This window comes from Alternaria arborescens (assembly GCF_004154835.1).
Source record: "Alternaria arborescens strain FERA 675 chromosome Unknown contig_33, whole genome shotgun sequence".
Taxonomy (NCBI): Eukaryota; Fungi; Ascomycota; class Dothideomycetes; order Pleosporales; family Pleosporaceae; genus Alternaria; species Alternaria arborescens.
This window is the reverse complement of record NW_021167888.1, coordinates 203,781-227,874: the sequence shown is the minus strand read 5'-3', so window position 1 is coordinate 227,874 and position 24,094 is coordinate 203,781. Positions and strand designations below refer to the sequence as shown.

The 24,094-nt window shown below is 51.8% G+C and overlaps 10 protein-coding genes across 10 annotated transcripts; 5 read left to right on the top strand and 5 right to left on the bottom strand.

Moving 5' to 3' along the window:
- Positions 1–85: 85 nt before the first annotated feature.
- On the bottom strand, positions 86–1,642 carry AA0111_g10271 (tRNA (adenine(58)-N(1))-methyltransferase catalytic subunit; the record flags this gene model as incomplete). Its single annotated transcript, XM_028644002.1, has 1 exon — positions 86–1,642. The coding sequence occupies one exon, from the start codon at positions 1,640–1,642 to the stop codon at positions 86–88; it is 1,557 nt and encodes a 518-aa protein (XP_028502198.1).
- Positions 1,643–2,051: 409 nt separating this feature from the next.
- AA0111_g10270 (Cysteine--tRNA ligase) lies at positions 2,052–4,497 on the top strand (the record flags this gene model as incomplete). The annotated part of the gene is made up of 2 exons (XM_028644001.1): positions 2,052–3,625; positions 3,678–4,497. 2 exons carry the CDS (start codon positions 2,052–2,054, stop codon positions 4,495–4,497), a joined length of 2,394 nt encoding a protein of 797 aa, XP_028502199.1.
- Positions 4,498–5,752: 1,255 nt separating this feature from the next.
- AA0111_g10269 (hypothetical protein) lies at positions 5,753–7,198 on the top strand (the record flags this gene model as incomplete). The annotated part of the gene is made up of 1 exon (XM_028643999.1): positions 5,753–7,198. One exon carries the CDS (start codon positions 5,753–5,755, stop codon positions 7,196–7,198), a length of 1,446 nt encoding a protein of 481 aa, XP_028502140.1.
- Positions 7,199–7,258: 60 nt separating this feature from the next.
- AA0111_g10268 (hypothetical protein) lies at positions 7,259–8,164 on the bottom strand (the record flags this gene model as incomplete). The annotated part of the gene is made up of 1 exon (XM_028643998.1): positions 7,259–8,164. The coding sequence occupies one exon, from the start codon at positions 8,162–8,164 to the stop codon at positions 7,259–7,261; it is 906 nt and encodes a 301-aa protein (XP_028502139.1).
- Positions 8,165–8,773: 609 nt separating this feature from the next.
- AA0111_g10267 (hypothetical protein) lies at positions 8,774–11,200 on the bottom strand (the record flags this gene model as incomplete). The annotated part of the gene is made up of 1 exon (XM_028643997.1): positions 8,774–11,200. One exon carries the CDS (start codon positions 11,198–11,200, stop codon positions 8,774–8,776), a length of 2,427 nt encoding a protein of 808 aa, XP_028502146.1.
- Positions 11,201–12,731: 1,531 nt separating this feature from the next.
- On the bottom strand, positions 12,732–15,486 carry AA0111_g10266 (Cellobiose dehydrogenase; the record flags this gene model as incomplete). The annotated part of the gene is made up of 3 exons (XM_028643996.1): positions 12,732–12,828; positions 12,881–13,150; positions 13,202–15,486. The coding sequence occupies 3 exons, from the start codon at positions 15,484–15,486 to the stop codon at positions 12,732–12,734; spliced, it is 2,652 nt and encodes an 883-aa protein (XP_028502145.1).
- A 1,212-nt stretch (positions 15,487–16,698) lies between these two features.
- Positions 16,699–17,731, top strand: AA0111_g10265 (hypothetical protein; the record flags this gene model as incomplete). Its single annotated transcript, XM_028643995.1, has 6 exons — positions 16,699–16,815; positions 16,861–16,883; positions 16,934–16,978; positions 17,029–17,071; positions 17,131–17,408; positions 17,485–17,731. The coding sequence occupies 6 exons, from the start codon at positions 16,699–16,701 to the stop codon at positions 17,729–17,731; spliced, it is 753 nt and encodes a 250-aa protein (XP_028502148.1).
- A 913-nt stretch (positions 17,732–18,644) lies between these two features.
- Positions 18,645–18,980, top strand: AA0111_g10264 (hypothetical protein; the record flags this gene model as incomplete). The annotated part of the gene is made up of 1 exon (XM_028643994.1): positions 18,645–18,980. The coding sequence occupies one exon, from the start codon at positions 18,645–18,647 to the stop codon at positions 18,978–18,980; it is 336 nt and encodes a 111-aa protein (XP_028502147.1).
- Positions 18,981–19,269: 289 nt separating this feature from the next.
- Positions 19,270–20,671, bottom strand: AA0111_g10263 (Septin; the record flags this gene model as incomplete). Its single annotated transcript, XM_028643993.1, has 6 exons — positions 19,270–19,848; positions 19,897–20,207; positions 20,259–20,421; positions 20,471–20,513; positions 20,564–20,577; positions 20,636–20,671. 6 exons carry the CDS (start codon positions 20,669–20,671, stop codon positions 19,270–19,272), a joined length of 1,146 nt encoding a protein of 381 aa, XP_028502142.1.
- Positions 20,672–20,747: 76 nt separating this feature from the next.
- On the top strand, positions 20,748–23,809 carry AA0111_g10262 (Periodic tryptophan protein 2; the record flags this gene model as incomplete). The annotated part of the gene is made up of 3 exons (XM_028643992.1): positions 20,748–20,837; positions 21,104–21,216; positions 21,271–23,809. The coding sequence occupies 3 exons, from the start codon at positions 20,748–20,750 to the stop codon at positions 23,807–23,809; spliced, it is 2,742 nt and encodes a 913-aa protein (XP_028502141.1).
- Positions 23,810–24,094: the final 285 nt, after the last annotated feature.

Here is a 24,094-nt window from a genome sequence, read left to right as displayed (position 1 = left end):
CGTAACTCATCTCTTTCTCAAAAAATAGTGGTCCCGCATCTGGGTATCTTCCATTGCCGTCATGGGCTCAATGCTATAGTATGTTTCAACCCCACTTCCTCTTCGCCTTCTCCTCGTCCTCTTTGGTCCACTCTCGCGGCAATACCGCGAAGACGAGGTACGAAGTATGTGTCTTGAGCTCCGGCTCCGTCCTATGCACCAACCTGCCCTCCTTAAACAGCGTCCGATTCTCCAACTCCTTCTTCGTCTGCGCAAGCCTATCATGCTTACTTGGCGGCACACCCTCCATCTTCTTCTTCTTGCCCTTGCCTGCCTCACCACCCTCGCCCACGGCCTCACCCCGTTTCCTTGCCTCGGCTTTGCGCATGACCTCTTCCTGCTTCTCGCGCTGCATACTGTGAAATACAGCTGCTCGACCTTCTACGTCCCTCAGTCTTTGTACTGCTTCCTGAACATTCGCGGGATGTGCGTTGCCGCCGCGGACGCCCTCTTCTTGGAGACCCACGCGCTCCCGACGTACGTCGAGGCGCTTCGCCTGGATCTCCACCATGTCTATTTCTACCCAGCCGAGCGTGCGGAGAGCAGAGACGGTCTTTGTGACTTGCTCGATGCAAGGGGAAAATGTGCAGATGCGGACAGCATTGCGCGGGTTAAGGGGGCTGCGGAAGGGTTTCGAGGATGCGGTGGTCGGTTGCGCTTCGGCTGTAGGGAATGTAGGGTCGTCTGAGGGAGCTGGGGTGGAGGGATCTGAAGCGACAGACTTCAGTGCTGCGGATGAAGGAGGTGAGCGCGTAAGATGTTTGAGAGCGTGCCATGGTGCTGGCAGATCGAGGAATATGCAGTCAGCATCTGGGCCGGCCGCATCCTCTAGGCCAAAGCCGCCATTGTATACGTCGCGATGCGTTACCGTAACCAGCTGATCCAGGCCATGATCCTTGATCTCAACCTTCAATTGGTCGGCGCGTGGTTCGTGGTATTCAAAGCTGTATACGCCGCCAGTCCTCGTCTTGCGCTTCCTCTTCTTAGAGATGCCTACTGCATTTTCCTCATCACCGTTTGTCTCGGTCTCAGTCGCAGTGTCTTGCGTCCCAGGATAGCCATTATAGACTGCTCTTATTGCGGCGTGCGTAAAGCTTCCACTTCCTGCGCCAGCTTCAATAATATGGTCGCCCGGCCTTGCGCGCAGTCTTTGCAGGATGTAGCTGTAATCGGGCGTGTACACCACTTGGGTTCGGTGCGGTAGCGATATCGTCCAGGTCTCTGGCGTAGGCGGAATAAGATGCGCGAATCCACTACTTGCCGCCGCGGCCTTCACAATATCCCTCTTCTCGACCTCCTGCTCAGCGACAGGCTTGCCTTCGCCTTCATCCTTAGCGTCCCTCTTGCGCTTTTTGTTTTTGCCGCGCGATCCAGTATCGACCTTTGACGCAAGAATTTGCGTACCCCATGGCTGACCGACAAGTGTGCTGTGAGGAAAAGAGCCAAATCGCGTGTTCTCGACCCTGCCTTCAGGGTAGTCTGAATCGGCTTCTGGTGTCAAGACTGCAGGAATGAGATGGTCGCGGCGCAATTGGATGACACCGAGGTTATTTGCTGTCGCACAAGTTCCTGGATCAAGGAACGGGGAGGGTGTAATGGCCATGGGCGCGGTTGGGCAAATCGCGACAGAAAAAAGATGTGGAGATGATGCGATCGCGACTCGGAGCTCCAGAACAAAAAGATATTCAGCGGGGAGCTTTCGAGATTGCCATTGGAGGGGGGCGCCAAGGCTTTTACGACAGGGATTCTTATTGCTCATCGAGACACCACCAACAAGACGTGACCAGAACTTCACTTACTGACTCACCGTAAGCCGCATCTGAACTAACACCTGGCCTTACTACAAGCACTACTTCCTGTCACTCCTTACAGTTCCGTTTACCGCCACATTGATGGTACTTGCTTTCCGGTCCTTGTCCCGCACCATCAAATCGCCTTCCCCACTTCTACTTTCGAAAACCACCTGCAGCCAAATATATCGAAGTCAGATATCGCCAAGGCTAGCAGCCAACATGGCAACACCGGCGCGCACCCAACCTCCATGGAAGCAACCCGAAGGCTCAAGTCCAGCCAAATTGAAAGTCTGGAATTCTTTGACCAGATCAAAGAATGACTTTGTACCCATTGATCCCGAAGGCAAGGAAGTGAAGTGGTATAGCTGCGGTCCTACAGTCTACGACGATGCGCACTTGGGGCATGCTCGAAACTACGTCACAAACGACATCCTACGAAGAATTCTGGCTCACTATTACGGCTACAAGCTGAAGTTCGTCCAGAACATCACAGACGTTGATGACAAAATCATTCTGCGCGGGCGCCAGCAATATCTCCTTGGAAAGTTCAAGGCCGACAACCCAAAGGTGACGGAGGAAGTTATCAACACTACCATCAAAGCCTTCGACGCATATGTTAAGAAAAACCTACCCTTACTCAATCCGGACGTTACTATTGGCAGCTTCAACAGCGATTCTGCAGAGAAGTATGCCAACGTTATCCAAGGCAAGTCTGTCGACGGCGTTGGCCCGCCAGGCGACAAGGAGGCGAAGATCAAGATGCATCTCCGAACGGCTAGCACAGCAGTAACATCGTTGCTTGCTCCATCGAAGACCACACCCGAAGACATTGAGATCTTCTATGCTGGCGCCGAGGACGTCCTATTACCATACCTCGACTCACTCTATGGCTCAACTATCGACGCCAGTGATCACTCAGTCTTCACCACACTCACCAAGAAGTACGAGGCACGCTTCAACGAGGATATGCGCGCACTCAATGTTTTAGACCCAGATGTTGTCACCCGCGTCACTGAGTACGGCGACGACATTGTTGCTTTCGTAGACAAGATCATCAAGAACGGCATGGCCTACAGCACATCGGACGGATCTGTCTACTTCGATATTGAGAGTTTCGAGAAGAGAAAGGGCAACCACTACGCACGCCTTGAACCATGGAACAGGGGTGACACGAACCTGCAAGCAGATGGCGAAGGTGCCCTGTCAACAGTTAAGACATCTGAGAAGCGCAACGACTCCGACTTTGCTCTATGGAAGTCTTCTAAACCGGGAGAGCCAGCGTGGAAGAGCCCATGGGGTCCTGGTCGACCAGGATGGCATATCGAGTGCTCCGTTATGGCTTCAGCCGTATTGGGCGAACAGATGGACATCCACAGCGGAGGTATCGATCTTTGCTTTCCCCATCACGACAATGAGCTCGCACAGTCAGAGGCCTACTGGCAAAAAGACGGCGGTTCCCAGTGGGTAAACTACTTCCTTCACATGGGTCATCTGTCCATTTCAGGATCCAAGATGTCAAAGAGCTTGAAGAACTTCACGACAATTCGAGAAGCCTTGAGCCGCGGCGACTGGAATGCCAGAAGTTTACGTATCATCTTCCTCCTTGGAGGCTGGCATGACGGTATCGAGATCACACCAGATATGCGAAAGTCGGGTTCGTCTTGGGAGAGCTATGTGACAAACTTCTTCTACAAGATTCGGGATCTTGAGGTTCACCCAAACATCAGCTCAACAGGCGCGGAAGACGAGAAAGTTAAGAAGTCTTTTGAAGTTGCGAAAGAGAAGGTTCACAGGTAAGGCTCAAATCTCAGTGATCTCTACAGCTCCCACTGACACTCAATCTAGTGCGCTAGCCGACTCTTTCGACACGCCTACAGCTATGCGTGCCATATCTAGTCTTATCACAGACTACAATTCAGCCGACAAGGCTGGACTGTCCGATGACGTGTCCTTCGACGTCGCTCGCTACATCACTCGAATGGTCCGGGTATTCGGTCTGGACGGTTCAGCCGACCCATGGGACGGCGGTATCGGCTGGGCTGGCATTGATATTCCTGCTGCTGCTAAGGAGCACGTATACGCTGTCTCGCGAGAACGCGATCAGGTCCGGCAACATGCCATCGCTGGTGACCTCAATGAAAAGTTGGACTCCATCATCGAACAGCATACCCCCGCAAAACAGCAAGACATCGAAGCACTCCCATATGCCGAAGTACTCTCAACCTTCCAAGAATCCCTACAAAACTTGGCGAAGAAGCAAGCGCCGGCAAAGGACTACCTCGACTTGTGCGACCAGCTGCGCGACACGCACCTCTGGGATCTTGGTATCTATCTTGAAGATCGTGAGAACGCTCCTGCCATGGTCCGCCCCGTCGATGCCGAGCTGCAAGCAGCGCGCTCCCAGAAGGAGGAAATCGCTCGTCAAAAGGCCGAAGCAAAGCTCAAGCGCGAACGTGAGGAGGCGGAGAAGAAGGCTAAGCTTGCGGAACAAGCTAAGATCAACCCGAAGGATATGTTCAGGACGGAGGAGTACAGTGCGTGGGATGAGGATGGTATGCCAACCAAGGATAAAGATGGCGCTGACGTGGCGAAAGGAAGGGTGAAGAAGCTTAGGAAGGAGTGGGAGAAGCAGAAAAAGCTGTTTGAGGAGCATTTGAAGGCATAAACTGAGGGAATCTGAAGCATGTTTGGAGAGATGTACATCATCGAATTCCATTCCATTAGAGTCATATGTATCGCACTGCTGCCCGGTGTATGTTCTGAAGACCAACATATGCTACTGTCTCGTTTCCATCAAAATATCAAAATGCTCTGTGTACTGCTGACTATTCTCCCTCTTCTTCTCTCCTAGTCCTCCACCTTGGTTGTTGTCGGTTCCAAGGGAAGTTCAAAAAGAACATTCATCAGGACGTAATCATCAACATCCGCAAGGTGCTTCAAGTTCTGTAATAGATATGTGAGGATGCTAAAGATGTCTTTACTTGAAACGTGTTCATCTTTGTCCAATGAGGAGTTTGAAGGCCTATTTAGGAGAAGGTAGAGATGATAGTGCGGATTGAAAACGTATCCATCAAAACCAGTGCGCTTTCGGGAGTTTGTATCTAGCTTCATATCGCTGTTGGTGACGCAAATCGTCGCTGGTGCATCTTTTAAACAGCGGAGCCCTCTCCATACACACTTATTCCTCTCACTCCGAAGATTCAATACGCAGGTACTACTATCATTGTTACTACTGTGTCTGTTCAGCCTATATTGAACTATCCATCTAAGTATGCAGATTGACTCATGATTTGGTAGCCGGGTACGTATGATGTCGGATAAAGTTGCTTATCTAGTGGCAATATCGCAAGGAGAAGGTCAAGCGGTCAAACAAGGCGAACACAGGCCCAGTAGTACTGACTAGATACTTAGATGCATGAAAAAACTTAGAATATCTTGCGAAAAAGTAGGCACCAGAGCTTTGACGGTATGTACTACGAAGCTTACCAATAACATGATGTAGATTGTGGTGTTGTACGGCAACATTTTGTGAGAGCCGACGGGCGCTAGTTTAAAGATCGACAGCATGACTCCAAACATGGCCTAGCGTGTAGATTACCAATGCGGTGAGAACGCCGAATTTTGGGGAAGCGACCATGAGCTTTCCCCGTCTTCCTAGGGGAAGCCTCGCAATTGGGTGTCTGGCACACGTCGTGCAGATGGATTCATTACCCAGTCCAAAGGGAGTATCGGACCCCAACTAGCTTCCGCGGCCGGCGAGTGGGGATGATATGTGGAAAAGACGGTTGACCGTCGGATAAAACACCGAAGGATGGGTTTCTTTCGAATATCCACTCACCAGCCACATCACGTCTTGGGAGCTCTGCCTCTCGGTATTCCTCGCTATTCAGGCAGCTGCTAGTATCTGTTTCCACAATAACATGGATACCAATCGCGATATCGAGAAAGCAACAACATCGGAGTTCGGACAAGCGCACTCCGAACGCAACCATGACGCATCGTACGCATCAATAAAAGTACCCTCAAGAACGGCGTCGCGAAATGAAGAGGAGGAGATTGCAAGAATACCAACACACATGTCTCACGCTTCTCGTACAAAGAAGTCGGTCGTTGGGCTTGCAAAGACCATTACCGCTCGTTCGAATGCGTCCGTCATCGATCCTGGACCACCGCCCGATGGAGGGACCAAAGCTTGGATACAGGCATTCATGGGTCACTTCGTGATATTCAATACATGGGGCATGATTGCCACGTTCGGAGTCTTTCAACAACACTACACGCTCGATCTAGGCCTTGAGCCATCAGCCGTATCCTGGATCGGAAGCTTTCAAATGCTGGGACATTTCTCGCTAGGCATGTTGACAGGTCGGTTGTTTGACGCAGGATACTTCTACTGGTCTGTCATACCTGGCATGCTCGTCTCATGTCTAGGAATGTTCATGACCAGTCTATGCACAAAGTACTGGCAATTCTTCCTTGCGCAGGGTGTCATGAATGGACTGGGGAACGGTATGCAGTTTGCTCCCGTCCTGGGACTCGTCAGCACATACTTTGCGAAGAACCGGAGTGTGGCGCTGGCAATCATGGCTTCAGGTAGCGCAACCGGTGGGTTGGTATATCCGACCATCGCGCGACAGCTTCTTCCTAAAATCGGCTTTCCCTGGACAGTCAGGGTCATGGGGTTCATGATGTTGGCCATAGGGACATGTTACTGCTCGCTGCTGAAACCAAGACTACCTCCGAGGAAGTCTGGTCCGGTTCTTGAACTTAGTGCTTTCGGAGAGCTGCCATACAGCGTGTTCCTGATTGGAGTCTTCCTCATTGCTCTCGGACAGTACTTCGCCTTCTATTACATCTCCTCCTTCGCAGTCGATATTCTCGACTTACCATACGGTACCTCCATCAACGTTCTCTTAGTGCTCAACGGTGTGGGTGTCCTTGGTCGTCTCGTGCCCTCATACTTCGCTGACAAATATACTGGGCCATACAATATTCTCATACCCTTTTGTTTCGTTTCCGCTTTTGTCCTGTACTTCTGGCCTCTGGTCAAGAGCGAGGCTAGCCTTTACGCTTGGGCTGTGTGCTATGGTTTCTTCGTTGCGGGCTTCCAGGGTATCTTCCCAGCTGCGATGACTACACTGACAAAGGACATGAGCAAAGTGGGCACGAGAAATGGTCAAGGCCTCGCGATCGTCGGACTGGGCACTTTCATTGGGCCGCCAATCGCTGGCGCGCTGATACAAAGTAACGGAGGAGGCTATCTAAGTGCGCAGGTGTTCGCTGGGACTGCAGTGTTACTGGGGAGCTGTATTTTGGTAGTGGGACGGTGGAGTATCACGGGACCGAATCTAAAGGTACGAGTATAGAATAGCATACTAGGGGATAGCAGCTACATCAACAGGTTTTCAACCGATATGGTTGCCTTCTTACATTCCACGTTTCATCGATCGAAGTCTAGTAGTAGCAACACCTCTCGCTCCCTTCTTGCCCCCACCGATTGGTATGTACGTGCCATTCAACCCACAGCCTGGATGCTCGCATGTTGAGATAGTATGCACATATCTGATTTTGCCCTTCTCAACGCGGAAAGTATGGCTATCCGGCGCCGGCGTCTCGCTCGCCCTGTCCAATCCTGGAAAGCCCAGATAGATGTTGACACTACCCATCTCTACATCAACCACATACCGTCGATCCTGAACATACACATTGCTCGGCAGACCCAGATGACATGTTTCTCCATTTGTCATATTAGTGTCGGTGTACGCACCTCCCTCGAGCCTGGCACACGGCGTGCCAAAGGGAACAGTGATGTTGACGTTGCCAAAGCGGTTGAAATACGCATCACCAGCTGCTTTGATGACATCGCGGGTATCCCGGTCTGCGAGCGGGATAGGCGTCCAGCTTTCTTTGCTGTTCCAGTAGGCTGTACCTGTAGCATTAAACAGCCAATCTCCCTCATCGCTAACCAGAGTCTCCATCTTCGTTACGTACTTCCCATTCCCCTCGATGCGCACGCCAAGAACATATGGATGGCTCGGCTCCGGTACAATGATCTCGGTGAAGGCGCTGCAAAGATACGGATCTAGAAAAACGCGCGAATTGGTGCTGTTAAGCGGTTTGTTTAAGATGGATGTTGAGGCTGAGAGATTGGCGGGAGTAAAATTTTCGGAGTAGGTATAGTTTTGTAGCATGTAGTTGGTGAGGAGGGATGAATTGCCGACAGTCTGCGCATTCAGATAAAGTGATGTGAAGGCAGCGAGAAATTCGCGTTCGCATGCACTCATGGCAAGAGGAAATAGCAATGATGCGCTGAGAAGGATTAAAGAGCGCATTGTGTGAGGTGTCTCTAGCAGTGAAGCAAGCGTACAGAAATCGTTATGTTAGGGTGTTGTTAATCGCATTCCTTCAAGCTTTATGAACTTACAGACTTTTCGAAAGCTTGAACTGCCGTTGAAAATAGTATGCAATACCAATTACAATTTGCGTTCATCGCGGACGAACCTGCATAGGCTTTAATATGCGAATAGAGTGTGGGGCTAGCCGGCATCATGAACACCTAAGTACATGCAGCCTCTGCACCCGGCGGTAATTTACAATACATCTCAGGCAACTCTCTGGAAACATCATGAGCTCTGTGTGAGTGGTCCGATGCTCACCTAGGCGTAAAGATACCGGGAGATGATACATCACTGAATGCCGACAGATATGTTTACAAAGTTTTATACACGTTAATTCCACTAATCAGAGTACCTCATCGTGCTATACATGCTAAAGCAGAATTTGCAGATCGCACAGTTTTTATCATGCGGCATATCCAAGGCCTTTCACTGTGGGCTCATCCATATATGCGACCCCGAACAAAGGAGAAATCAAGAACAGAACGCGAATCGCAAGCAAACCTTTCATGATGTGGTGAAACTCGAGCCTGGAGATATAATGCTCTAGACGAAACTAGGCTGAAATGTCTCTGGAACGCCCCACTCTCGAACTGAGCTACGACTGCAAGCACGTGAGGTATCTTCGGCAGGCATGGGCTTTTCAATAACCGGCTCCTCGTCTTCGTCTTTGCCGTACATGTCTTTGGCCAGATCGAAAGCGTCTTGTAGTCCGACCTTATCACTGAGACTCTTCTCCTGAATCCACTTCCACACCTTCTTCATCTCAGCACTGTCTTCGATGATGGACTTCTCAAGACCAGAGATGTTGCTGCTGTCGACGGGAATATTAACCCTCTCATCACCCGATTCGATGGTGGCCCAGTAGGTAACGGTATAGGCAGTAGGAATGGGGGGTTTAGGCTTTGCAGTGTCGGTGGGTGTAGCAACGGAACCCCATGCAGGATGGTCACCACCAAATGCGGCTCGGTCTGCCTCACATTCGTGGCCGAAATCATCGCAGTACTTCATACCACACTTCTGACAGTAATGATGATCAGCTGGGCTCTCGTTTCCCGGGCAACAAGTACTCCATACTCCAAGCTCGGGTGTGGCTGTGCGGACGGAGGTTGCCTTGACTGTTTCCTTTTGATGTTGTTCTTTGACCTTGCGCTCCTTTGGTTCGCTGGAACTTGATTTCACTGGCTTAAGGGCCTTGAAGCGGACCCTACACTGTGGAACTGTCAAACCCAGTGCGTCGGCGATGGCAACCCAATCAATCTTTGCGTCTTCATTCTTCCATTTCATGAGCTCTTCGTCCATCACCTTAGTCCGCGGAACAGGACACAGCTTCCAGCAATCGTTGTCGTTTTGGTGCTGGAAAACGGTGTCGTAAGCCTGTTGAAGCTGTTGTCGTTCTTCGGGGATGCCTTCCACCCAGGGAAGATAATGTTCGAACATCTTCTGTAAGAGGTCAAAGTCAACAGAGTTGTAGGCTTCCAGACCAAGGAACGCAAATGCCTCCCTCACGCTCATAAGTGACGGAGTAGGCTGGCCTTCATCTCCCTCGATGCCAACTTCTTTCTCCGACGAAACACCCCATGGCTTTCCTTGATTATCGACGTTCTCCGTATAAAACCGAGCCGCTGTTCTGAATTCGGCGTTCTCAAGCGGGGCGAGCCAAGCCCTCAGCATCTGTCGAAGATGTTCAGGACCCATGGCGTTACGGTACACGGAGACAGCCGCAACCAAATTCGCGCCACACATGCGGAGAATCTCAAATGCTTCTTCGCGGGTGAAGCTGTTGTTGGCGACCTCCAGAAACTCATCGACCATAGAATCGTCCGGCGCGATAGGATTGTGGGGAGATGCAAAGCCAGTGGCCGTCTTGACGTCGGATGCTTTCGTAGGGTGGCCTGACTCAGCGACAACGGGAACGATCTTAGGGTCGGATCTGCTGAGATTGTCATGAACTATACCAAGGCGTTCTTGATTACGATACAGTTTAGTAGCAGCCGGCTTCTTGTTATCGGTTGCGTTATCAGCTGGTGATGCAGCGGCGACATACTTGTAGGGTGGTAGCATGTCCTGATCACGCAGCTGGCGGTGGACCTCGTCGAAACTCTTGAGCTTAGGAGAAACTCGCTGTTCTGCCTCTCGATCTTTCGCCTCTTCCACAGCGTAAGCATTGAACAAATGCCAGTAAGAGTCTCGTTCCTCCATTCGGAGAGGAGAGCGGACTGTATTTGCAGTATTTGACTTCGTGTCTGCAGTATTGGCTTTCACAGTGCTCCACTTCTTCTCAAATCCCTCTGCGCCCTGACCGCGATCCTGTTCAGTAGAGGGGACGATGTGGTCTCCCACCAGGAGAGGGACAACATCATCTGCGTAGGGTGAAGACTGAGTCTCGGAGTTACGAAGGCGAGGCACATGGGACTCCGAGTGTTGACCGTACATGTCTCCTACGTCCTGGTCGAGTTTCTTAGCTGGGGAGCAGATATTGCCCAGTTCCGAGGCAATACTAACGAAAGATCCACCAATGCTTCCGGTGGGCGCGCAAGACCTCATGATCTTGCGAGTTTTGTCGCTGGCTTCTGGAGATCCGTCATAGTGTTCACCGTGGTCTTGTTGGTCGTGATCGAACCACTCTTGAAGAAAGTCACCCACGAGGCCGTGACTCTGGGCAGATTCGTGGTCGCTCTTGTGCACAGATACCATGTACTCATTATTGAGGAGACCGAGGAGCTCATTGAGTTGAACATAGGCTGGGTCATCGTGAGTGAATGCTTCCAAGGATGTAATGCACAGGTTGATCGCTTCAACGATCTGGCCGACGGTGCGACGACCGATCTTTGAAGGCAATGAGTGCTCATCGGAGCTCGGTGGCGTAAGTGCAGCTTCACGAGAATGATCTTCACCGTCACTCTCGCTATACGAGCTCGACGCCCATGGAGCGACCGAGTCTGGACGTCCGCGTTGGTGGAATCGAGACATCGTTGCTAGTTTGAACTGTTGTAGATGTGTTGTTGTTGTATGTTGTCTGAGAATGGGGAACCGATGGATTTGTGGAGGATTGCGGTGGAGAGAGTAGGTCGAGTCCGCAGCTAGATGGTTTATATGTCCTTGACGCACCAGAGCTTGGACGCGTATTCTGGTGAGAGCAGGTAAAGTCGGTCTAACTGAAGATAAGAGGTGAAAGACGGGAGAGTTGAGGTTCCATATAAGTCAGTATTATGACGTATCCAGCGAAGCAAACGCGTCGGTAAAGTGAGAGAGACATGTCAATTGTCCACGCGGAGCATAGGAAAGCTGGAAAAAGCTCACTGGACGGCTAATGTCGACCAAGACAGCTTGCACCTGACAAGATAATGTAGTGTATGATCACTGGAGCAGCGGCCTCATCTCAGCATCCCTTGTGTTCCACCAGAAGAACCCCCTCTTTCTTGTCCCTTCATCTACCTCCTCAATCTCGAACTCTTTCGGTTTGCCGCTCATCCGCCGCCACCACATCCCCCATCCCTCACTCTTTCTCACCCAGATATCCTCACTACTGTCCTCAAATATCACATAACCGCCTCTGCTTCCCCTAGTACCTAGCCCAGCCAACTTGATACATTTTACGAGACCGTATAGCACCAAGACACCAAGTAGAGTAGAGAAAATCGTCACTATGGACGTCAAGAATGTGATTGTGGATACTTGACAGCCTAATCCAGAAGTACGGAGCTCGAAACGCTCGGAACGTAGAGCACATATCGAGTCGTAGCGGATGGGTGTGAGGAGAGGGAACGCTTTTGACAGGGAATCTGTGGGCAGCGGAAGGCATGTTGACGACTGTTGCCAGAGTTCAGTAATGTCTCGCAACATTCTAGACATGTAAATTTCTCTACAGAGTGAACCATAGGATATGGAAGTATTATTCGACGTCATGAATGAGATCGGTTCTGCTCACAGCCTGCTACGACTTCATGGCTAAAAGGAAGATGAACAAAATGCGTACGTACAATCGCACACCAGCCACAATGACCTTCACTTCGGTGACAATCACCGCAATCGTCATAGCCCCAACACTTCAATAATCGATCCCAGTCTTCTTTGGGGCTACTTTGAAGTCGTCCATGGATCAATTCCGTCACGTTTGTCGACGCGTCATCGCGCTTGGCAGAGGTGGCTGGGCAGTTCGACGACATTGCGCATGTACAACTTTTCACAAGATATATACAGACCAAGCTACACCAATTTGTTCAACGACAGCGAAAAGATCAAAACGCGCAGAAAGGTGTTGAGTTGAGACGAATGGCGATAGCGAAAGATCAACTGAAGCGGGGCAAGATAAGACGTGCGCTATGCCACATCGGTCACTATAAGTGCTACACGTGTTAATTGGCCGGTTCACAGAGCAGGTATTCAGTAGCGGAAGATGCAGGAAGAGCGAGTGATATACACTGAAGCTAAAGTATGTACAAAGAAGATGCCCCAGATGCAATGTGTCCCAAAACGAGGCTAGATAATAGTTTCGCGTCCCTTAGTTGGGAATGCACTGAGAGAAGTAGTCGTTGTTGACCGCGCACTTGTATCCACTGACACAAGATGTTGGACCTGTGTAGCCCTTACCCCCACATCTGATGAGATGTTAGTAAACGTTTTGTAGATGGTAGTGTTCCAAGTACTTACTGTTCCCAGGCGTTAGCCACCTTGGTGGGAGTAGGCGCTGGTGCTGTGGATGTCTTGATAGTAGTTGGCTTCGCCGTTGATGACGGCTTCACAGATACAGTTGACGACTTAATTGGCGCCTTCGAGGAAGTGGGCTTAGCGGAGGCTGCAGATGACTGCATGGACGACGAAGGCTTACCACCTCCACTGCTTGCACCAAGTGCAAGAATCTTAGCAGCGGCATGTTCTGCAAGGACGACGATGTAGGATGTAGGGTTGGTGAAGATGTGGCTGTGCTATGTTAGTTTGAAGATGATTGAAAATTGGTAGGATAGAGCTTACCCGGGGAACAGAGAAGCGTCAACTACGTGGATGTTCTGGGTTCCGTACACCTGGGTGTTCAAGTCTACGACAGAGGTTCCACCGGTGAGACCGCTATCGGTTCCGATCTTCGCGGTACCAATCCAGTGATTGGCGCGACGGGCAGCTGGGGTTTTGGGAAGGCTGGCAACGTATGCCTCGACCGTCGTGCCCTCAGGAGGTACTTGAAACTCGATTGCCGGGTTCTTTTTGATGGCCTTCATCATGCTCTTGATACCTGCAACAACCACACCGGTGTCGGCTTCGTTCTGAAGGTAGGGTGCTTTGCTGACATAGACGTTGAGAGCACCGTTGATTGAAAGCGTACCACGCGAAGTAGAGCCATGGCCAAGGTACTGGCTGATGGTGAGGTGGTGAGTGTCGTTGGCGCCGGGACCTTCAACGCGAGCAGTCCACTGGATCGATCGGTCAATACCATCACTTCCAGTGATGACTTCCCAAGCAAGAGGGCCGATGTTGGGAGCAGACTGAGCAAGAATACCAGAGCGCTTGCCAAGGTACAGGTCCTTGTCAGCCTCGATAGGGGCATCCCACGCCTTGTAAAAGTCGTAGAAAGAGATATTGGGGTGCTTGATGACAAGGTCGGTGTTGACGTGGTCGTTCAGGTTTTGGCCGACGGGGAGGTTGATCCAGTCAGACTCTCCGATCATCGTCGAGCCATCGAGGGCGCTGTTCTTCACAACGTTCAACTGATCCTTTGGTCCAATGCCACTGCGGAAGAGAACCTTCGAGGATCCGAAAGCTCCACCAGAAACAATGACACGACCTCCAGGGTTGAGGTTCACGGTACCGCAGTAACCAGTACCACCGACACCGCTCTCGAGCTCAACACCGGTAGCTGCTCCGCCAGAGCGAACGATTCGTCGAGCCATGGTGTTTGTCCAGAGCTTAAAGTTCTTCCTCGCCAGCGCAGAGACCATGTAGGTACCGAGAGGTCCCTGCCTCTGACCGTTGTCGTACATAAACGGAGAGTGAGAGTATGTGCGGTTCTTCTGGTTCTGTTGGTTGTTTGCAACGACGCTCTTCCAGCCATCTGCACCAAGCGCACCAGACAGGACATCGAAACCTTCCTGCTTGTAACGCTTGCCGTCGACGGAAGGAGTGTCGGTACCAGGGATGCGCTTGAACACACGGTCGATCGCGCCCTTCACATCAGCTGACTTCCAGCCGGCGGGGAATTGGTAGTCGAAATCGATGTCGACCGGCTTCCACCAAAGCGCAGCGTTGACAGCAGAACCTCCGCCAAGAACACAGCCAGCCATTTGGTCAATATCAGTGCAAGCAACACCTGCGGAGTCAACCCAGATCTGGTTGCAGAGACCGGGAATGTCGAAACGGGTCAGGTTGTTGCTAGTAGCCCAATCAGGACCCATCTTTCCGCCAAAACGAGCGAGAGATGGCGGTCCCTTCTCGAGCATGAGGACGCTCTTGCCAGACTCAGAGAGTTTGTCCGCTACGGGGATACCTCCAGCACCACCACCGATGACGATGTAGTCGAATGAGCCTGAAGGAGCAGGAGATCCGACGCACTTGACTGGTGTAGTTGGAGTGGGGGTGGCTGATGGCTGACCCGATAGGGTGGGCGTGGGTGCACCAGAAGGCTGGCCACCTACCAGCTTGACATAGTCAGAGTATTTCGCATTCCTTGCATCCGCCGTGGGAGCACCGAACTGAGACTGTCCCTTGTTGTGGAAGACCCATGTGCCGTCATAGATCTTGTCGTGCTGGGCCCAACCGATGACATTGACTTCGGTAGTGGGAAGTTGAGAGCCTTCAGCGCCGCCTTGGTTCCAGACCCAGCAGTGCTCGCATCGGTACACAATCTCGAAGTGTGTGTCGGTGACCGAGTGGAAGATCTGGCTCAAAGTCGCGTTGCCGGTGTAGTCATCAGGAGCAACATAACCACCTGCCCAGACGAACTTGGTCTTGACGGCATCAGTCTCCGGCCATGCAACGAGCAGAAGAGAGTTGGGCATGCCGCCAGCGTGACTGACACCAGACCATCCCTGCCTGTTCGCTTCAAGTGACCCCTTGATGTAACCGATGTACTCGTCGTTGGCGCCTGTGGGCTCTCCGGGCAATACCCAACCCCATTCAAAACCACCTGCTGTCTGGGAGTCACTGACTACCTGGCGCCAGAACTCAATCCCGGTGCCTTCGTGGGTGAACTTCTCCTGCGCAAGAGCGACAGGAGCGAAAAGAGAGGATAGCAGCGAAGCCGCTCGAACGAAAGAAGTAGTCTTCATCTTGGAGACTTGTTACCAGCACGTCGAAGATGAGAGAGCTTGACAAGGGCAAGTGAAAGCTGTGCTTTCTATAGCTATGCCAGGGTGTGGACGCGTTATATACATCTCGACTTTATCCTAGACTGCTTCGCAGAAGCCGTCGCGTATGGGGTTGAGACCAATAGCCAAGCCACCACCTGGGAAACTTCCTTCCGGAGGCGGCAGAACTACGCCTTCAACCAGGTACGGGAGACGCGCGCTGGCCAGGGTGAGCCTAACTGAGGGCGTGATTACCGTGGGCAGCATCGTCATTGGTTGTTTCGAAACTAAGGTGATCTGGCCGAGATTCAAGGTTAGTCGTTAATATGTACAAACTACAGGCGGCATGGGTGGATTGATTGATGTAGATTGATAGAAGCCGGGATTGCGACTTGCTCGCCGTCAGCCATGCGCCCCTTACCCGTTCGGGGTCCAGCTTTCCCCACAAACGTCTAGTGGCGGATGTGACAAACCATCACTTTCGCGCTTCCGTCTTGCATCAGCCTCTTCGAATACAACGTCTGCACCATCAGAGTCTTCGGGAATATTAACAAGTCAGTGCCTCTGATCTCGTGCAACCGCCACATCCTTCTCGGTACCGGCTTCTCCTCGCATGTTCCGTGAGGCTGCCCCAAAATGAAGGACGGCTTCCAAGCCTCCTTCGCAGAACGACAAGATGCGCACGTTTCATTAATTGAAACACTCGACCAGACCAGTAACACACAATCTATTATATTAGCCATTTCTTCTTTCGCTTCACAGATCCCAAGACTATCTGCCATGATGTCGCGGCATACCTCGGTCGTATCCTTCCTCCTGTAATTAACACTGTGGTTCTTCCATCCAACCGCCGGCTCAAGTTATACAGTCGATCCGTGACTACGTTGGCGCCCGTTACCTATTTGGTAATTGCCGAGGATTCTATGCATTGAAAATCCGTAAAGCACGTGTCCTATGCACACTTTTCCATAAATGCACTGCAGCGGGCAAAGTATATTGAGAAATAAAGGACTCCTGGTCACACGCCTCCATCGCCAGTCGCACACGTGCCGAAGCCGAGTCCCCAACCAGCTTTGGACAATGGCTCCGTGTTCCATTTGGACAACTCAGAAAACAGTACACCATGATACCATATAGGAAGATTCGCCGTCGTAGTTGTGAACAGCATTGTGATCTTGGGCAACGATTTACACTATGAAGGTCTCTGTGGTCACTTGTTTCTTGTCAGCTAGCGCATCGGCGCATACAATCTTCACTCAATTGCACGTCAACGGCGTGGGGCAAGGACATACCAAAGGAATCCGGGTGCCGGTGAGCATGCTCGTAACAACTTTCCTACTAATCGCCTCCTAACAGCACGACACACAGACCTACGACGGGTAATGTGCCCCACAATCATGTTCTGAATCGCAACTCATTCGGTTTTCAGACCAATTCAAGACGTAACGTCTAACGATGTCATATGTAATGGCGGGTAAATCATAACAAAGCGCAAGGTCAAGCGCTATATTGACCCACATACAGCATAAACCCCTACAGAACGCCTCTTCCCAAAGACATCATCAATGTATGTCGGTTTCGCAATAAGCAAGCTACGCCACATGGCTTCGGCTTACAACATGCTAGGTCAAAGCCGGAGACAAGCTCACTGCCGAGTGGCACCACACGCTTGATTCTAAACCTGAGACGGATAAGTCAGATCCCATCGACCCCGGTCATCTAGGCCCCATTATGGTTTATCTCGCCAAAGTCGATGATGCTTTGTCTACCACAGTGACGGGACTCAAGTGGTTCAAGATCTACGAGGATGGTATGGATGCCAATGGCGAGTGGGCAGTTACGAGGCTTTACAACAACAAGGGTCTAGTAGACTTTGTACTTCCGTCTTGCATTCCGAGTGGACAGTAAGTCGCACCTTTCTCTTCCAATCTCTTCTGCCAAAAGTTGTCATGAAGTTCTGGCTGACACAGTCCTTCTCAGATACCTCCTCCGAGCCGAACTTATCGCTCTCCATGCTGCGAGTAATTACCCGGGTGCTCAACTCTACATGGAATGTGCCCAGATAAACGTAACAGGAGGTGGTACTGCCAGTCCGGCTACAGTCAGCTTCCCGGGTGCATACAAAGCGACTGATCCAGGCATCAAGTTTCAGCTCTACTGGCCGAAACCGACAAGCTATACCATCCCAGGACCGAGGCCGTTCACCTGCTCTGCGAAGATTAGGTAAACAAGTGAGATTATCAGTCATATGGTGTCTCGCTTCACGCATGAATCCATATTTCAGGACGCTGTTGTAATTTCGATGAATAGATGAGATGTAAATGCATATGACGATAGTTTGAACCCGTCCAAGACTCAAGAATAACATCTGCATCAATCCGAAAAAAAAAACAGACCAATACCTAAATGAAGCATTCGTGTATGCACCCCACAAGCGTCCGAGATGAATCTCACGTGCATCATGCGTGATCGTTGTTTCCAAGTCTGGTACCTGCATCAGCAGCTCCGCCCAGCTTCCCCACCAACAATCGCAGCTCCACATCCATACGCCCCAAACCCCGACGACATCAGCATACCCCGCAGATTCACGACCCATCACACTTGCAATAGCCAAATATACGCCCTATACAATTGAGTACTGCTACTTCGGCAAATTTTGGCCAGATTCCACACACACGCGCACAGTCCTATTGGATATGCATGACGAACGTGAGTTGTTCTCCAGACCTTCCCGCGACAATGCACATCCGCTGCGTTACGATGCATGTGTGTAGCCAGAACAGGCGCGCAGGCACGCGATTTGAAACCTAGTTTGTGGCTGCAAGAACTGTCGAGTGAGGCTACGAGACCTTGACATCGTCTCATACAGTCTGGCTGGCACGGCGCATCGCATACCATCTTCCTACATCCCCTCTACCACAACTACCACAACGTCTCAGAAACCCCCATGCTAACGTTTTCAATCCACAGACCCACATCCTCTCCTCGCCCAAGTTCCCTTGACACTCTCCCCCTTCCTCTCCCTCCCTACCTCGGTCCCCTTGCCATACTCCTACGTAACCCTACCTTCGACGCTTCCTCCCTCGATCCTGTCCCAACAGCAACAAGACGGGTCCAACGCGTCGAAACCCGCATACGTCATGTCTTCATCCGGCACGTCAGCGCACCCAGACCAGATTCTCACGTCATGTGTCGCACTACAAGAACACTTGTCTAAGCTAGAGGCCGACGCGAGGAAGACATTGGCGCAGTGGGAGGAGCGGAGGCAGAAGGAGGATCTTGCGGAGAAGAGAAGAGTTGCGCCGGGCTGGTTAGATAGTGGTGTACATATACTGAAGCCAGAGGAGAGTGGCGGAGGAGCGAAGAAGGAAGACCAAGCGCCGGTGCAGAATCTCATGGATCTAGATCCGCAAGCGGAGAGCAAGGCTAAAGAAGGCGAGGAATTGGATAGGGTGTTTGGTGGACTCCAAGTTTAGCTACTCAAACATCACATATACCCATGAGCAAGATTTAGTGACCAGCGGTCTTCATAATAGATTAATACCAAGTTATAGAACTATAAGCTGTGACATGCTGTTTAGCCCAAGCCCAGATACGCGTCGCCTACAGTGTCCCCATAGCGGCGCGACATTACAGACATATGAGAACCGAAGATACGGAAACAGAAGGGGAATCTTGAAGGAAGAATGTGGAGAATTAGTGCGACCATGCTGAATCACTGCACCATCTCTGTTCGTGCAATGCCACCAACGCCAAAGGGTGCGTCTAACGACGACCGTGAGAGCGGTTGATGCTGCCCTGGAGGTTGTCCACCTCGCCCTCAAGACGCTTGATCTCCGCGTGACTAGCCTCGAGGTCCTTGTTGAGGCGGTCGCGCTCAGCAATGAGCTTCTGCTCCCACTGCCTGAAGCGCTGCTCCTCAACCTTGACCTGTTCGGTGAAACGCTTGCGGAGCGCCTCTTCCTCCTCCTTGAACTTGGGGTTGTCCAGCTTCCTTGGGCGCGCCTCGCCAAACTTCCTTGTCTCCATCTGGCCGGCGCGGTAGGCCTCGTAGTGGTTCTCCTCGGTGGTGTGAATAAGGTCAAGCATGTGGGTTCGGATGAGGATGGCGCGGAGCTTCTTGAAGTCGCAGTGCTCCTCGTTCTCGACTTCGGCAACACCCCAGGCGTATTGGCGACCCTTGACGGTACGGCCGTCGTTGGTCTGAACGTCCTTCTCAGAACCGATAACGGAGAAAGGCATGGCGTCGATGAGGCCGCGTGCGTGCTGCATGGCGGCAGCGTCGTCGTCCTCGAGCGGGGGAGTGTAGATCTTGATGCCCTGAGCATCGATCACTTGGCGCACCTAATAGCGGTCAGTATCTGCTCATGCTATCTAGGCGGATCGTCTTACCCTCGCCTTGAATCTGGCCAGGTCTGTTGGGCTCAATGTGTCGGCCTTGGCTACAACCGGGATCAGGTTGACGCGTGTGCATAGCTTCTTCATGACCTCAATGTCAAGGGGCTTCAAGGTGTGGCCGGTGGGGCGGATGAAGTACAAGCAGGCGTGAACACGGAGATCGATCTTATCAGAGCGGCGCGGTTGTTGCTCTTGCAGCATGTACGACTCGTGCTGGTCGTCGAGGAACTCGATGATGGGTTGCCACGAGTCGCGGTTGTTGACGTAGTCACCGAAACCAGGGGTGTCGATAACAGTAAGGCGGACTGGGGGGTGTTAGTTGAAGGAGACGGGCAGTCCAATGGTGCTCTGCCTACCCTTGAAGAACTTCTCCTCGAGCTCAGCCTTGGTGATCTCAATCTCGACAGTCTTGTCCATCTGCTTGTGGTGTCGTCGCTTGTGGTCGGCATAGTTCTTGATGGTGGTGGAGAAGAGGGTGTTGATGAAGGTAGTCTTTCCGAGACCCGACTCGCCAGCAACCTGCGAAGGTTAGACTGATTATGAATTTTGATAGAGACAACGTTCGTACCATTATGGTGAAGGCAGCACCGCGCTTCGCAACAATCTTGTGCCTGTGCTACGTTAGGGCCTGATGCTTGCGTGTCCGCTCTGTTGATAGTACCTCTGGTTTGGCAGCTGCGATGCATGTTAGTATACGAATTGAAGGCATAGCTGTGGCAGAGGGGACACGTACGTTGGCAATGCCAATGGGGGACGCGGACTCGGCCATGGCGTTGATGTGTGGTTGACCGCTGGTGTGTATGGGGTCTGGGGAGCAGTGTTAGCTATGTCCAGTCTCGTAGAAGATGATGTGCAGTGTGCAAACATACATGGAGATTGCGGATGAGAAGCAATCCAGTAGTGAGGTTACTGAAAGGCGTGTGGTACAGGGTCTGGTGAGGAGACGTGGTGGTGTAGACAATTTGGGTCCCCTTTCTCAGAGTCGCCCATTCGGCAAGCACTGACCCTGAACGGGGTACCGCGACTAATGCAGCCTACCCAACTAGCGCGTCTAAGCATGATCCGAGCTTCGAAAAAGTTCAAGATGCGACCACGCCCGCCACGACATGACGAGACTGCAGCCAAGACATATTGAAGATGAAGACTGACTTCCAGGCAAGTCCAATCCTGCCATGGACGTGTTCGCAACTGACTTTTGTAGTTCTCCAACCTGCTGGGTACCGTCTACAGCAGAGGCAACCTTCTCTTCACTCCAGATGGCACATGTCTACTATCACCGGTTGGTAACCGGGTCACTGTCTTCGACCTTGTAAAGTGAGTATCAACTCGCGACTTCCACAATAATAGACGCGCGCTAATTCTGCCCAGCTCCAAATCACACACACTTCCGTTTGCGCACCGGAAGAACATCGCACGCCTTGCCCTCAACCCTCGCGGAAATCTCCTCCTCTCAGTCGACGAAGACGGTCGCGCAGTCCTTACCAATGTCCCTCGTCGCATCGTACTCTACCACTTCTCCCTCCGCGGCGAAGTTACCTCGATCGCTTTCTCTCCCTCGGGTCGGCATTTTGCAGTAGGCATAGGACGGCAGATCGAAGTATGGCACACCCCGTCTACTCCAGACGTCGCAGAGGGCGATTTAGAGTTTGCGCCATTTGTGCGACACCGGATATACACAGGACACTACAACAGCGTGCAAAGCATAGAGTGGTCGAGCGACTCGAGGTTTTTCCTTAGCGCGTCTAAAGATATGACGGCACGCATCTGGAGCGTGGATCAAGAAGAAGGGCATGCGCAGACCACACTGGGTGGACACAGGCAGGAAGTAGTCGGCGCCTGGTTCTCTAAGGATCAAGAGACTATTTACACAGTCAGTAAGGACGGTGCACTGTTCGTATGGAAATACATGCTGCGGTACGATGCGCCAGCCGACGCCGATGAGAACGACGACGAAAACCTACAATGGGGCATCGCGGAGCGCCACTTCTTCCACCAGAACAACGCACATGTCACATGCGCCAGCTTCCATCCCGAGTCGAAACTACTCGTTACAGGCTTCTCCCACGGTGCCTTTTTCATTCACGAGCTGCCAGAGTTTGCTCAAATCTCCAGCCTCAGCATTTCTCAAAACGATATCGACTATGTCGCAATCAACAAGACCGGAGAATGGCTCGCCTTTGGCGCATCGAAGCTCGGGCAGCTGCTGGTCTGGGAGTGGCAGTCGGAATCGTACATTCTGAAGCAGCAGGGGCACTTCGACTCAATGAACACCATCGCATACTCGCCAGACGGCCAGCGCATAATAACGGCGGCTGACGACGGAAAGATCAAGGTGTGGGAAGTCAGTTCTGGTTTCTGTGTCGTCACATTCACCGAACACATGGGTGGTGTAACGGCCTGCGAATTTGCGAAGAAGGGAAATGTCCTGTTCACAGCCAGTCTCGATGGTTCTGTCAGGGCGTGGGATCTCCACCGGTATCGCAACTTCCGCACATTCACAGCACCTTCGAGACTTTCGTTTTCATCCTTGGCCGTTGACCCGAGCGGCGAGGTCGTATGCGCAGGTTCTATCGATTCTTTCGACATTCACATCTGGTCTGTCCAGACCGGCCAGCTGCTTGATAGGCTGTCTGGGCACGAGGGCCCTGTATCGTCCTTGTCATTCTCTCCTGATGCAGGCACGCTGGTGAGTGGAAGTTGGGACAGGACTGTCCGCGTCTGGAACATCTTTGCTCGCACGCAAACAAGTGAGCCGCTGCAACTCATGGCAGATATTCTATCTGTCGCTTTCCGCCCCGACTCAAAGCAAATAGCCGTGACAACACTTGACGGGCAGCTCACATTCTGGAACGTCTCCGATGCTGCACAAGAAAACGGCGTCGATGCGCGACGAGATGTTTCTGGTGGTCGTAAGATGTCAGATCGAAGAACGGCGGCCAACGTCGCAGGCACCAAAGCCTTTACATCAGTCAAGTACAGTGCAGACGGGACATGTGTACTTGCTGGTGGTAACAGCAAGTACATTTGCTTGTACGATGTTCAGTCGGGTGTGTTACTCAAGAAGTTCACTGTATCCGTGAATCTTTCTCTTGATGGCACACAAGAGTTCCTCAATAGCAAGCTGCTCACAGACGCCGGCCCGCAAGGTCTTATTGACGACCAAGGCGAGGCGTCAGACCTGGAAGATCGTCGAGACACAACCTTACCTGGAGCGCAAAAAGGCATTGGCGCACGGAGAACACGACCCGAAGTACGGGTACCTGCTGTCGCATTCTCACCCACTGGGCGAGCGTTCTGTGCTGCATCAACAGAAGGTCTACTAATCTACTCACTCGACAACACATTCCAGTTCGATCCATTCGACCTAGACATCACCGTTACCCCAGCTACAACTCTCGAAACTCTCGCACAAAAGGACTATCTCAAAGCATTGGTCATGGCCTTCCGCCTCAACGAGCGCAATCTGGTTCGCCGCGTATACGAAGCCACACCCGTGGGTAGCGTAGCTTTGGTAGTCAAAGACCTACCTTCAGTGTATCTAGGCCGCTTATTACGATTTGTTGCTCTTCAGGCCGATGAGTCTCCGCATCTAGAGTTCAATCTAGTGTGGATCGAATCGCTCCTCAGCAAGCATGGTCGATGGATGAAGGACAACAAGGGCGGCCTCGAGGCTGAATTAAGAAGTGTTGAAAAAGCTGTTCGCAGGATACAAGCCGAGCTCGCCAGACTGGCGGACGAGAACATCTATCGCATTGAATATCTTTTGGCACAGCCGCCAGAGGAGAAAGGAAAGTCAGCACAGCTTGATTTTGGGGTCAAAGCCATTGAATATGGGACAACGGATGAAGAGATGGTCGATAGTGATGAAGGCGAAGATGTCGGCGAGTGGCTGGGATTTGAAGAGTGATACCATTGTACGAATACGAATCTTGACGAAATGATCTATTGAAGAACTCATCAAAACGTGACCACGACGGTACGAAAGACGCCGCGTCATGGACACCAGACCTTGGAGATATTCGCCATCGTGTATTTATTGTGTCGAGGTATGGCTGTACCGTACATCATGGTCCGGTCGTCCCTGCATTCCAGGTGTTGGTGTCGGGCACTGATAACGGATGGTAGCCTAGAATCACCCCTTCTGCCATCTAAGCACTTACGCTGGAAAGTGCCATACTGTCACAATACAGCA